This window comes from Zonotrichia albicollis, chromosome 3 (assembly GCF_047830755.1).
Source record: "Zonotrichia albicollis isolate bZonAlb1 chromosome 3, bZonAlb1.hap1, whole genome shotgun sequence".
NCBI lineage: Eukaryota > Metazoa > Chordata > Aves > Passeriformes > Passerellidae > Zonotrichia > Zonotrichia albicollis.
This window is the reverse complement of record NC_133821.1, coordinates 44,946,613-44,960,023: the sequence shown is the minus strand read 5'-3', so window position 1 is coordinate 44,960,023 and position 13,411 is coordinate 44,946,613. Positions and strand designations below refer to the sequence as shown.

At 37.5% G+C, this 13,411-nt stretch overlaps 1 protein-coding gene across 6 annotated transcripts in view; it reads right to left on the bottom strand.

Moving 5' to 3' along the window:
* The window catches only part of SPAST (spastin), a 38,558-nt gene that overhangs the window by 15,317 nt on the left and 9,830 nt on the right, over positions 1 to 13,411 (bottom strand). For 3 of the 6 annotated variants that reach the window (XM_005492666.4, XM_005492667.4, XM_074537287.1), the window contains 5 exons: positions 11,843 to 11,938; positions 5,775 to 5,959; positions 4,656 to 4,789; positions 4,262 to 4,355; positions 911 to 985 (listed from right to left, as the gene is read on the bottom strand). In XM_005492666.4, the coding sequence (XP_005492723.1) occupies positions 911 to 985; positions 4,262 to 4,355; positions 4,656 to 4,789; positions 5,775 to 5,959; positions 11,843 to 11,938 (584 nt within the window). The remainder of the gene's footprint in view (positions 1 to 910; positions 986 to 4,261; positions 4,356 to 4,655; positions 4,790 to 5,774; positions 5,960 to 11,842; positions 11,939 to 13,411) is intronic. The other 3 variants (XM_014271098.3, XM_005492669.4, XM_005492671.4) reach the window with 1 other exon arrangement.

Here is a 13,411-nt window from a genome sequence, read left to right as displayed (position 1 = left end):
CCAGTTATTACTAATTTAGGGTGGTAATTTAAGGCATTGGTTGGATCAAATCACATTAAAAAATACTGTGTTTTTTCCCCTTCTTTATCTATGCAAAAGCTGTTTTCAGAGGAAATCTAGGGAAAATAATCACTTGGAATGCTCATTCTCCTTTAACAGTTTCACCATATTCAAGAAATTATGATTCCCTGCTTATAGAATCTAATTTTAGTGATTAGCAATTATGTTGCAGTATGTGAAACATAACAGATGAGCCTACATGAGCTGCTCTACATTCACACTCCTGCACTTGAGAGCTGCTCCAGCTCCAGTGTCAGCAGGAGTGCAGCTGCAGCCACACCATGTGATCAGGACGATGTGCCCGGCGCAGCCGCGTCAGGACACTCGATGCTCTCTGCCCGATGCACAGCCATGGAGCTCCAGCTCCCTGCAGCTAGCACAGCAGGCTGAGGAAAAAAGCTCTGGCTAGGCAGTTCCACAGCTCTTACACTCTTTGCACAGCAGTGTGCAAGTGAGACAATCCCTTTGTTTGCTACAGTGCTCCCTCCTCATTTCCAAAATGTACTTCTAGTATGTTTCAGCAGAGAGCAGATAATTTCTGATCAATCACTGCTACACAAAACAATGAACCCACTTCCTTTTGCTCTCTCTGAAAATGAAACCTGGACTTGCTGGTTTAAGTTTTAAAATATTACTTGTCATAATGAAAATAATTAAAGAGAGAACAGTTTAGCAATTCCCTCCATAAAATCCACGGTTAAGAACAACTTTGCCCTTTTATGTGTGAAATGACACCATAATATATATTCTGTAAGAATGTACAGTTTACTAGTCCAAGCCCCAAACTGAAAGCCATCCCTTGTGGTTACATTTTAAGCCCACCAACTCATGCAGGAAGTGATTTTCTCACCAACATTGTCTTCCCATTTCCTGGTGGGCCAAACAGCAATAAACCACGTGCAGGAGCTCTCAGACCTGTAAATAACTGAAAAGGACATCATCATAAGTTATCATCAAAGACTTGAATATAATGTTACTTTACCTTTGCAAGAAAATGGTTTAAGACTGAGGACACTGGCTAGTACTGATAGCAACAGTAGCAGTGAGAGCCACAACAGTGCAGGCTTTGAGAGAACCACACTCTGTTACTAACTTGACCTAATGCACACCACTATTGTTTCCCAAGCAGCAGCTAAATTATGTTGTAATTGTTCTGTGCCTGGATGCACTGTGTAAGCAGTTTAAAACACTTTCCACAAGACAGACTAGCCTATCAAGTTTAAAGCATCAATTCCAGTTAAAAAGGGAGTAATGAAGGTGTACAGTAGGAGAGTTAGTGTTCTTACTAATCCATATGGAAGATCTCCTTAATCTTTCCTTATTAAATGAAACTTGAGCAGACAAGTTTCAACAAAATTACTTAAAATACTACTTAACAACCACCTACTCTCTCTATGCTACTGACAGTCATCTCTCTCTCACTTTGCACTAGATTAATCTTCCCTACTCTATAAAATTGCTCCCAACATACCTAGTGCAAGCAAGTCTACAAATTCTCACAGAATACATAATTTTCGGTTATTACTCTTGCCTATTTTCTCTAGCACTTTGTCTTTACCCCTTCCCTCAAAAGTTTCAGAGTTTCTCTTTTGGTCTCATACTCACCCCTCCCTTCCAGCTTCCAATAGTTCCAATAAACAAGCAAAAGCAATAGGAGGGTATCTCATATACATCCCATGTGTAAACAGCACTGTCTGCAGGCATTTCTTTCCACAATATCCATGACAACAAATAGCTCCATTTCCAGTGTTATATTTCTGTCCTGACTGACCAACATGTGTTTTCTCTTATCATTTCATCATCCACAGCATTTTGTTTGTGCTTGACTCTGATCCCTAAAAGTAGTTACCCAGCTATTCACTAAGTGAACACTCCATGGCTTACCACCATGTGCATTTTTTGTCTGACTTCTTTTGTTTGAAATAATTCTTGGGGAGTTCAACCATTTTCACACAGCCCGGATCAAATCTGTAACTCTTTCTCACCTTGATCATCACCTACAGTTCAGCTGCACTGACATTTATTACTGAGATACACAAAGCTTTTCAAGTTTTTGTTAACAAGGTAATTATCCTTAACATGGTCTGAACTGCTACCATTTCATTAGCATCTAACCACTGAAATGGTTTCGACCAATGCTTCCTGCTTATGTACCCCAACTTTTGCTCTCCTACAAAAATACCACCGGCTTGTTAAATATGAATTTGAGTTCAAAACTCATTAAGACCAGAACTCAACTAGTTAATTTACTAAGTAACCCCCTACAGTTGCCACATCTATTGTGCTCATTTATAAGGAATAAAACCAACCCTTTCTACTTCCAAGGAAAGTGTAAAAATTCATGGGATTCTCTGTTCTGATTACATCTCAACCTACACCAAGGTCAGGCCCATTGCAATATGAGACAACCTTATTGAAAATTCCATGTTACTGGAAAAGCTACTCCAAGCCTCCCATCTCCAAGTCCTTCCCACCCAGCTCACAGTGTTGGTGTCACTGAACAACACACTTGACATGCTATAGCACTGTAGTAACAGAGATGCTGTAATGACATCTTCCTTTTGCATAACATCTGAGCACACACATTTGTTGCCAAAGCTTTTTTCTCCTTACAGCTCATATTTCTGTGATGCTATGCCAGGTTTAAGGTTTCTTCCCTATGCTGCTTCAAAACCAGTAGCTGCATTAAGGGGGAAACCACAGGGCAACTTCAGTCACCTGTCCACGTAACAAATGAGACACCCAAGCAAACAAAAAGTACAAACAGCATTTTTTCTTCAATAATCACAGAATCATAAAGTGGGACTGGGTTGGAAAGAACTTTGAAGACCATCTACTTCCAGCTTCCCTGTCATGGACAGGAACATTTTCCACTAAAGCACACTGCTCAAAGCCCCTTCCAATCTGGCTTTGGACAACTCCAGGATGGGGCATCCACAACTTCTCTGGGCAACCTATTCTAGTGTCTCATCATCCTCACAGTGAATAACTTATTCATAATATCCAAATCTAAACCTACTCTCAGTTTGAAGCCATTTTCCCTTGTTCTGTCACTACCTGCCCTTGTAAACAGTTCCTCACTGCTTTTCTTTTAGGTCTCCTTCAGGTACTGATATAATGTAATAAGGTCAGCCTGGAGCCCTCTCTTCTCCAAGCTTAACAACTCTAATTCTCAGCCTTTCCTTACAGGAGAGGTGCTCCAGTCCCCTGATCATCTGGCTGTTCCTCCTCTGGACTTGCTCCAACAGGTCCATGCCCTTCCTGTGCTGGGGAGCCCAGAACTGACACAGCACTCCAGCTGGGATCTCATGAAAGCACTACAGGAAACCATTGCATGCAATTTCCTCAAAGGTACTGCAACTTTTAGTAAGTTCAGCTCTAGAAAATGACCAATTTTTTTTTTCTTAAGAGTAGCTCAGAATATTCTAGCAGTATGCAGACTAGGCCTGAATTTAAACAGTCACAGTAGTTGAGGTACCATCTATGATAAATCAAAGCCTGAATTATCAACTTCCATACAGCCAAGTAAAGAGGAAATCTGCCCCCAAATGTTATATATCTCAGCGTATTTGGTTGTTCACTACACTTCTTTGTATCCTTTCCATCTGTGAATAAAATATTCAGTGTTTGACCAACACCCTCACAGAAAGGATGACCACAATAAGAGTAACATATTTCCAAACAGAGAGTGTCACAACCTAATTTATCTATACAAACCTCATTTGTATAGATAAATTTCCCATTTCACTCTTCCAGTTTGGGGCTTTGTCCCTTACATGGCCCCACAGTGTTGGAGACACAGCTATAGTATCTGGAACAGTCAGCCGGACAAACAGTGAGAATTTTTGTTTGTTTGCTTTTGCTGTTTGTTTTATGGGGTTGTGGGGGTGTTGTGGTTTTGGTTTCTTTTAGGGGTTTGTGGTTTGCTGATTTGATTTGGGCTTGGGTTTTTGGGGGGTTTCTTTCTTTTTCTTGCTCCAGTCACCTTCTGCAACATCGATTAACCAGAAGACAAGGAATTTCCTGGCAGTATTATACACATAAATCCTATATTCCCCTTTTCCAAGATGACTAGGACCCCACAGCTACTCATAGCTGCATAATCAGTAAAAACAGGATTCCAGAATCATCATTTCATGTGTGAAGCCCAGCACATTTCTTTCATCCTGTCACAGATTGACAACAATACCCAGTTGCTTACCTCAGGTCTAAGAGAAGGAAGGATAACAATTTCTTGCAAAGCTTGTTTAGCCAGTTCCTGCCCTGCAATATCATCAAATTTGACAGCTGGCCCACTAACAAAGAAATGGAATACTGATTAGTCTAACAATGAGATACTCTTTTTCAGCTGCAGCTGACTAATTTAATGCATTTGACTATTTACACAGAACCCTTTTGAGAAAATCTACAACTTATATTGTTAAGTATTTCAAAACATTCTTTTGCCAAAGTAACAATAATAAAAACCCAACCAAAAAATCCCCAAAAAAAACCCAACAAAGTAGAAGTACTAACTTCATTCCAATTGGACCAAGATTGTACTGAATGAAAAACTGATTTACTGGATTGAGAAGCCTACTTTTCTTCATACTTACCTATCAACAACTTCATTTAGGATAAGATTAGCCAGATTGCTGTCCACATTTCTAAATATCTTAGTGTCTTTCTTTTTTCGAGGAGCAGTGGTAGGAGTAGAAGGCTTATTTGCTCTGCTATTTTTAGGAGCAGCCTGGACAGGGGGAAGAAAAAAAAACCAAAACCCCCAGATTAATACTTTGAAAGTGTAGTGTTAAACAAAGTAAGACCTACATTTCATTCGCTACAGTAAAAAGCATGTTCACAAATATCCAATATTCTACTGCTGTATTTTGCTACAAATCATACTGTCATATTAGTCAGCCATGAGTAGGCAATCTTAGAGTCCAGTGGTGAACTATCTTTGGTTTGAGGTTTTTTTCTTTGATAATTCGTTTATTTAACTACAGTATTTTCCCCCAGCATACTCTGGAAATAAGTATCACAAACCATCTCAGGTTCTCAATACCCATAAGCAAGAATTCCTACTACTGTTGTACTTTGTTACAGGCCACTTAAAAGTCTTCATATTATAGCAGCAACAATGCTTTAGCAGAACAGTTAGGTTCAGTCCATTCTGCTCTTTATTCCACTTTACTGGGTAACAAGGATGGAAGGGAAAAAGATAGGTCAAAAGAAATGCTATAATTTTCTGTATTCTTACTGTAGGACTTCTGTGCTTCAGTCCCAGCCTAAGCATAATTTGCTTTTCAATGTGGTGCAAAACAACCTGTGTGTGCATGCATGCTTTGGAAGAGAAGAACATGTAGGGGGAAAAATCTTGTAGTTCTGGAATAAGCGGTTTCCCCCTCTATCTTTTACATACTAGAAGTGAAGTAAGATTTATTTTTCTTCTAGGTAACTTTCACTCACTTCCCATGCAATTTATAAAACAAGTAGTATTTATTACTGTGATTATACTTAAAATCCTTTTCCCATGCACCCACCTGATGCCCTCCAATTTCTAAAATTCACTCTGCAGCATACCTCAAGAGGCCTGTCTAAAAATTTGGAGTTTCAGTTTTTTCAAAAACTTTCTACTGCTACAATATTGCAATTAAGGCATTAAATCCAAAGCTGCTTCTGGAATTTACACTTGATTTTTCAAGTGCATACTTGCATATTTATCCTCACTATACCTTGTGAGCTGAAGGTGTAGGATTAGGTGCTGGTCTAGACACAGATGATGATACCCCACTGTAGCTGGGCGTTCTGTGGTGACCTGAAAGGCCTGTGGATCCAGTTTTTGCAACAGTCTTTGAACGAGGAAGGGAATTACTCGTGTGTGTTAGGGGGTCCTTCTTTTTTGGAACTGCTCCACTTTCTATAAAGAAAACCAGTGTTGTATGAACATTTGCAGCAGTCATACTTTACCACCAACTGCAAGTAGAAGACAGAATTGTTGAAACATATAATACTGCATTATAGAAGAACAACACACATTTCTAAAGAGATTTAGTGTTTTTAAGGGGATATTGACTGCTGTTTTCACCTACAGATAAAAATCTAATTTTTAGCTCTCAAAATTAACCCTAGTTAGCCATCTTAGAAAAGCCTGAGATAACTTAGTCCCATTATCAAGGGAAGAACACCATCTGCTCCCTATGATGCAAAGTCCTCTGCTGTCTTCATTCCCAAGAACTCTGAAAAATAACCATCACACTATCCCCCAAATTTCAAGCCTTTAGATTCTGAGTATTGATTCTTTCAGTGATGTTAGCAGGCTAGTTAATTGGATGCCAGTTAACATTATCTAGCACCTTCCACACAGAAACTTCACCAAGGCATTTTAATCTGGAAAAATTACAGTAGCAGTTATACTTGCAAGTGACTGTCAGGTGTTTCTTCTTTCAACTTGCTTCCACTTTAGCAATCCTGAGGTGTAAGTAAATTCTGAATGGACCAGTCTGAAGCAGCTTACCTTCCTACATTAAAAATTAAGTCTTAAACTACATTTAAACATCACGAGACATCCCACTCACACTACTTATTCATCTCCATGATGAAGCAGAAAAGTCTCAAATTAGGTGACAGATAAACTTGAAATATTGGCCACAGGCCATCAAACTACAAAAAGTCATTCTGGTTCAGAGTAAACAAAATAGCACTTGATGTCTACATTCTCCATATGGGATACATGGTAAAATAAAGTTCCGTGGCACAGGAATTACAAGTGCAAAACATCAAATCAGAGATTAAGAGGTAAGAAGGTGACACAGCAAGCAGGCAGGTTGGTCAGGCTGGTTAATGATTAGAGCATAGCTTGAGATTAGGGTACTTTATGTGGTGGGAATACACTACTGGAAACTGTCTAGTACAGTACAGTTGTTTGCAATGGAAACTATAAATACTGTCTTATTTCACATCCTTTTAAAATGATTAAGGAGCCTTTTGATTAGAAAAGACAAATAGGGCATCAGAGGTAAGGAAGCTCAAAATAGATGGTAGAAATTTGCAACTCAATTTGACCTGCTAGTCTTAAGGAACAGGCCAAAGAACTCTGATTTTTAAGGAAATTAGTGACTCTAAGAAGAATTTTTAACTTAAAACATTGCAGTTTAATGAACAATACTTTAAGTAATAAACCTCATAATTTTAAATGTTGTGTTTAAAAAACTCAAAGAATACTTCAGTCAAACAGTATTATGGAAGGATCAACTAATTACTGCTATGTTCTCAGCCTCTTTAAACGTACTACAGGACCTAATCTCTACACAGCCTGCAGGTAGCCTTAACAATTCAGTGAAAAAGTTTCTAAAGCCCTTCTTTAGTCACTAATCCATCCCTTTTTAGAGTTACAGAAACTCTGCTGGGGTCACAATAAACAGTGCAGATGTATCAATATGCAAGAAACAAGGCAACTTGACTAATATAATTAAGTATATTTACCTGTAATATGTTTCTTCTTCAAAACAAATGAACAAACAATAAACAAGAAAAACCACCAAAACTGGCTACTGTGACTAAACCACACACAGCTCCAGAGCTGGATCCATTTATTTAGTTATTCCTGCACAGGAATTTCCAAGTCAAAAACTCTTTAAAATGAGGTATATTTAGTAGCTTTCAAGTTCAAAAAGCAGCATATGAATCTGCTAACACATCTAGCTACTCAGCACTTCGACTGGTTCAATTTAATCAAAAGGTGGCATTCGGTTTGGTTGGGTTTTTTTTAGCCCACCTCAACCTCATTTGCACAGCTGGCTGGAAGTCAACATGGGAAGGCTTCAAAAGCCAAAATTAGTTTTTCTCCATGTCCTTCACCCTAACATGCTGCTCAACTACCCCACTCTCTCAGAACCACTCCCACACATTGAGAACAATACACAGATACTGCAATTTTGAAGGTCATAAAATTGCACAGGTAAGGAGCATTTCAGGAAGCTGGAAACAGATGAGAGGAAAGAAGGGAAAAGAGACAAGGTTTAATTCAAATTATGATTTACTCTAACTGCACCTCCAGGACCCAAAACCTGTAGGTTTACATGGTTTTTGTCAGTCCTCATGGGCAGCATATAAAGAAGCACTGATGAACAACTCCTGAACAGAGCTGTTTGCTGAATGTCAACTCGAGAGGGAAGTTTCATTTTATATACAAATTTTCATTGAAGTAACAAATAAAAATGTTATCAAATCGTTCAGAATTACAGTTTCTATAAAGCTTATCTATTTCTAAAGCATGAGGTGTTTAAGTGAACATCACACATCAGAAAGCTCCTACTGTTCCACTATGCAAGACACATATTTTGCTGAAAAAACCCCCCAAACACATTTCTTACCCATTTTTATTTGTTATCTACTGAAAGTCTGGAAATACACAGCAAGTGACTTTAATGCCTTCATTATATCTCCAGCAGCATTTTGCCAAATGTTTCACTGTTCTGCATAAAACAATAAGGAAGTACCTAAAATATGTTCTAATCATAAAGAGACACCATGGAATTTTTTCAAGTGTATTTGAAACACGGAATAGTTCAACTGTCTACTTCATACGTACTTATAGAACAGTAATAGATGCTTAATCAGTTTGATTTTACTCTCTAATTCAGGACAGAATAATTTACTTCATAGCTCCAGGCTAACACCACTGGATTACACAGACATAATAGCTGTCTGGTCCTGAAAGCATCCCTGCAATTTTAATCTGCCATCCAAATACACACACAACACAAACTACAAACAAGCAAGTAGAAAAATTTTGTCTGAAGTTTTCTATTGGCTAAATTGTGATAAGATGCAGACACAGGTGCCCAATTTCAGACTCCCTTACGGAAAGAAATGTTATAAGTTATTATATAATATAGATACTTATTATGTTAAACTGGCTTTAAAGATAAAGTACAAACATGTTTGAAAAAATCTAAGAGAAGCTTGATTATATTAAATACCTGGAAATGCAAAAACAATCTTAAAATTATTCAACTGTAGCTCATTTATCTAATATAACAACATCCTTTATATTTCCAAAAAAGCAAACCCATTGGGTTTTTTTTCTGCACTTAATGCAAATTAAAGCACGTCAATAAACAAGTTTCTACTAGTCTCTAATTTCTTAAGCATCCAAAATAAAAGTTTAAATTCAAATTAAGAGCAGCAATTCCAGCACCGCAGAACAATTTCCAGCCTTCAGTTGTGACATCTTAAAAATCATCAGGGAATATTCCTCAGAAATTCCCTACATATGCCTATTGAGAAGTAAGATAAAGGGACTAAGACAAGTTATTGTACATGGTCTATGGACACTAAGTTGGAAGAAAAAATCTACCAGTCTAAAATTATCTGTAACTTTATGTATGTCATTTCATTAAAAAAAAACAACAAAACCAAAAAACTTTAAATTGCTGCTTTAAACTTGCAGCAATTGCAAGACTGATTGTTATTCAGGATCAGCATTCACAACAGCCCCCAAAATCGCAATTCTTCAAAAATTCAATTCAGATTTTTCAAATAGGTAGATGCAAGTAATTAAAGCTATTTAACAGAAAGCTCCAGGAACTAAGAAAGACATGCTGCATGTTTTCAGTGGTAGCACTGCTACACAAGCCAGGAGTTACAGCTGCTTTCCTTTCTGAACTGACAGATCCAAATTAGTCAAAGATCTGCTTTTGTCAAATTATGCTGTTAAAAACAATATTATCACTACTTGTTCTTCCACTCAGGGAACTCCTTTCAAAAACTTCAGTATTAAAAACAGAACTTCTGCACCATGACAAACACTGCCAGTATATGCCTACTATTAAAGACATGCCAGCAACTCCTTCCATGTGAAAAATGAGATAAAATACTAGCTAGCTGCACAGTATTCATGTTGAGGAAATAGAAATGTAATGCTCTGTCTGGCGATCCCTCATGCTGGCATTTACACATCAAATGTTACACACTGGAATTACTTTAACACTAAGTATTGTGTGAAAAGTAAATGAGTTCATAAAACTCAAACTCTGCTTTTGGCAAGACTGGCATAACCTCTTTCCCTAGCTTGTTTAAAAAAAAGAAAACTACAATCCATAATGAAAAGGAAAACAACCACATTTGAGGGGGGAAAATACAGGTAAATTGTTTTACATCTAATTTAAAACCGCTATGAGAAGAAGAAGGATGAATAATAAATTAATATTATTTCCAAGTACAGGCTGGGTTCAAGGCTACTTGTTATTACTCTTCAGACAAGTTCTGCATAGCCCTCTGCAACTGAAGGGGAGGTGATACTACTGCCATGTCCTCAAAAACCTCAGCATAAAACTGGAAGATAAACTTCCAAGAAAAATCTCTACCTATTCATGTAAGTTTGGAAACTACAAATGCTGAAGACAGGAATGGACAATCACTTGTGTTAGAATCAAGTAAATTGGGCAGGAAGGCTGACACAAATAGTATCTTGAGAGAAGGAAGAATCTCAAATCAGTAACACTTTGGAAATAGAAAAAATGTGCAACATAGCTGTGAGAATAGTACCTTACTCGAAATTATGAAGCAAAAACATCTGTAAAGACTTTGGCCTTTAAAGGCAAATCAATTAAAGCAATGTAGTTTTAAACCAAATGATGGGCAAAAAGGTACTTTGTTTATGTTAAAACTAATAATGACCATGTATCATACTTCATAAAATCCTGAACATTTAAAAAGCCCAACCTGATTAGGCAACAGGGCAGGTCAACACTTGCCACAGATAGAAAACTAAGCTTATGCCAGAGCCCTGTGGCTCAATACCTCAGAAGTACCTCTACCTTCTCAGACAGAGACAACAGCCCTCTTATCTGAAGTAGCCTGCAAACTGATTTTGTAGTTTTCTACGAAACCCTGTCATCTACTTGGTGTTTTTAAATTATTAGAGCTGTCCATATGAAAATATTGTTTTACATGTATAAAGGAAAAACAACAGCAAGATGATTAGCAGATTAAAGCATAGCCACCTATTTACATTGCTTTTAAGAAAAAAAGTGTATTACTTATAGAAATCACTCCCTCACCCCACACCCCAAAAAGACAGAAAAAGCAAACACAAGAGCATAGGCACCAACCATTTAAGAAATCCAGATGCCTGCTAATAACCAGACTTTCATGGTACTATATCAGGGATCCCACAGCTGCAAACATTCCATACTTTGGGTAACCCCTGGACTTGCACAACTTTACACCTTGTTTATGGACACAAAAAGTTCATTTCTGCCATATTAGTAAGTTTGGTTCAGTCTTCTGGGAAAGGATTAAAACAACATTCTTTGACAAAATGCAAGAGCTGCTGTCATTCTCCCCTTATTTCAATTGCATCTCACTTTCTTGATGTAAAAAACGCCCAAAATTTTTAAGTTGCTCAATGCATATTCACAATATCTTAAAGGAAGAGCTAATTAATGTAGGCACAACATATAACCTATATATCCAACACTGACTTTTTCTAAAACAGGTTTAATGAAATTCCTTGAACAATATTACATGAGAATTATTTTCTAAAATCTTGCCTTAGTAAATAGATTTGAATTCTAGGACAGTCATTTAAGAGAAAACGGAATACAAAATAAAACAGTGTTGTCAAAGCTATGGAAAGGATGGAATGTATTTTACACAAAGCCTTTAAAAACAGAAATATAAATAATTTTATTTTAAAGTTGGTGGGGCCAGAATACAGCATTGCATTATTTTGCCTTGTAACACACCAGGAATTGAGAGACATCCCCTCAAGAGGTGCTGGTAAAACCAAACCCACCTGACTGGAGATGTCCATTGCGGCATGCCAGGTTAGTACTGTCATTATAGACCTCCATTTGCGGCTTGGAAATTTGCAAAACTGCCTGCAGCTTCTCTACATAGTAGAACAGAGGGGGAGGGAGGAAAAAGGACAAAATAAACAAACAAAAACCAAAAATGAACCGAGAAAATTTATGTATGTTGAACACAGAAATGTCAAGTTTGGCTTTGTTATAGTTAAAGATAAAAGGAATATTTCTATCTATTCTACACATTCAGCAAATGTGTAAGAAAACTCTGTTAGTATGAGCATGACTGAAAACAGCTTTAAAACTCACTCTCTCTGGCTGAGTTAATTACAATCTTTCCAGTCTAGTGATTGCAGTTACTGTTAAACACAATGTTCAGGATTAACTCAATTTAATTTAATAAATATTCATGTTGATAACACATTTCTGAATGTCCCTCTCAAGGTGTTACTTTTGACCAGATGCAAGGAGTCCTCACTTCTCTGCATAATAAATGTTCCAATTAAGTAGTAACAGCTAGTCAACATTTTACAGAAACCTTCAAACTTCAAGCAGGACACCATTTACACATTACAACGATGCCATTTGACACCTCTATTTAGATATTTAATTGCCTTGAAATTAAGTCAATAAAATTGTCATGCAAATAGTGTTCTTCAGGAAGATTAACAGAAACATCTGAATACAGTATTTATAAAGCCAAAGATTAAGGAGAAAGTAATGAGAGAAGTAATGAGAAACAGCCAAACCACAAGTCAAAGAGGTATAAGGCAGCAAACACCAAGGAAAAGTTAAGGACACTCGTTCTCTGTAGTCCAGCTCCACTCCTGCTTTTCCCACTAGTTAAAAACCTCTAGGCCATACCTTTGGGTACCTCTCCCATCTTTATTCCACACACACCCCTCTTGTTTTAAGAACCAACCATGGTCTGCAAGGATGCAATGCATACACTGTCAAGCTCTCTCGTTCCCTCCTGCTTTTTTTCCCTTCTGCTCCCCCCACAAGACATAACACTACAAAGAAACTGCAAGAAAAGAGATGCCAAGTAGAAAAGCAAAACCATGTTCTCTGGTACTATGAAAGCATATATTGCAAAAGCAGACAAATTCTGCTGAAAATGTACACAATTAAGGTCATAAATAACCTGGCTGGAGGAAGAAGTGCCATTCAGAGTCTGCAGATGGTACAACCAACAAGCATGAACATCTCCTTCCTTAGGCTTCTTTACCTGTTACAGATCTCTCCCTCATCTTTCTGTTTTGTTCCTTTCTTCTTCCTGCTCTTCATCACTCACTGCTTAGCTTTCCTGAACAGTATCCTTACACTTCATAGTTAAAGTAATGGCTTAATAACATTTAGGTTCAACAAGATGTAGTTTGGAATGAAAACTTTTTAGTTACAGGCATTTATGAAAAGCTAAACTCAAGATTAGTATGTGTACACAAAGTTTACTTCATTTTAAATTGAAGGCTTTGAAGAGACAGAGTAAAACAAAAAAATGTCAGTCACACAAGAACAGCCTACAAACAACCACAAGTCCTGCAACTTCCAAGAAGTTA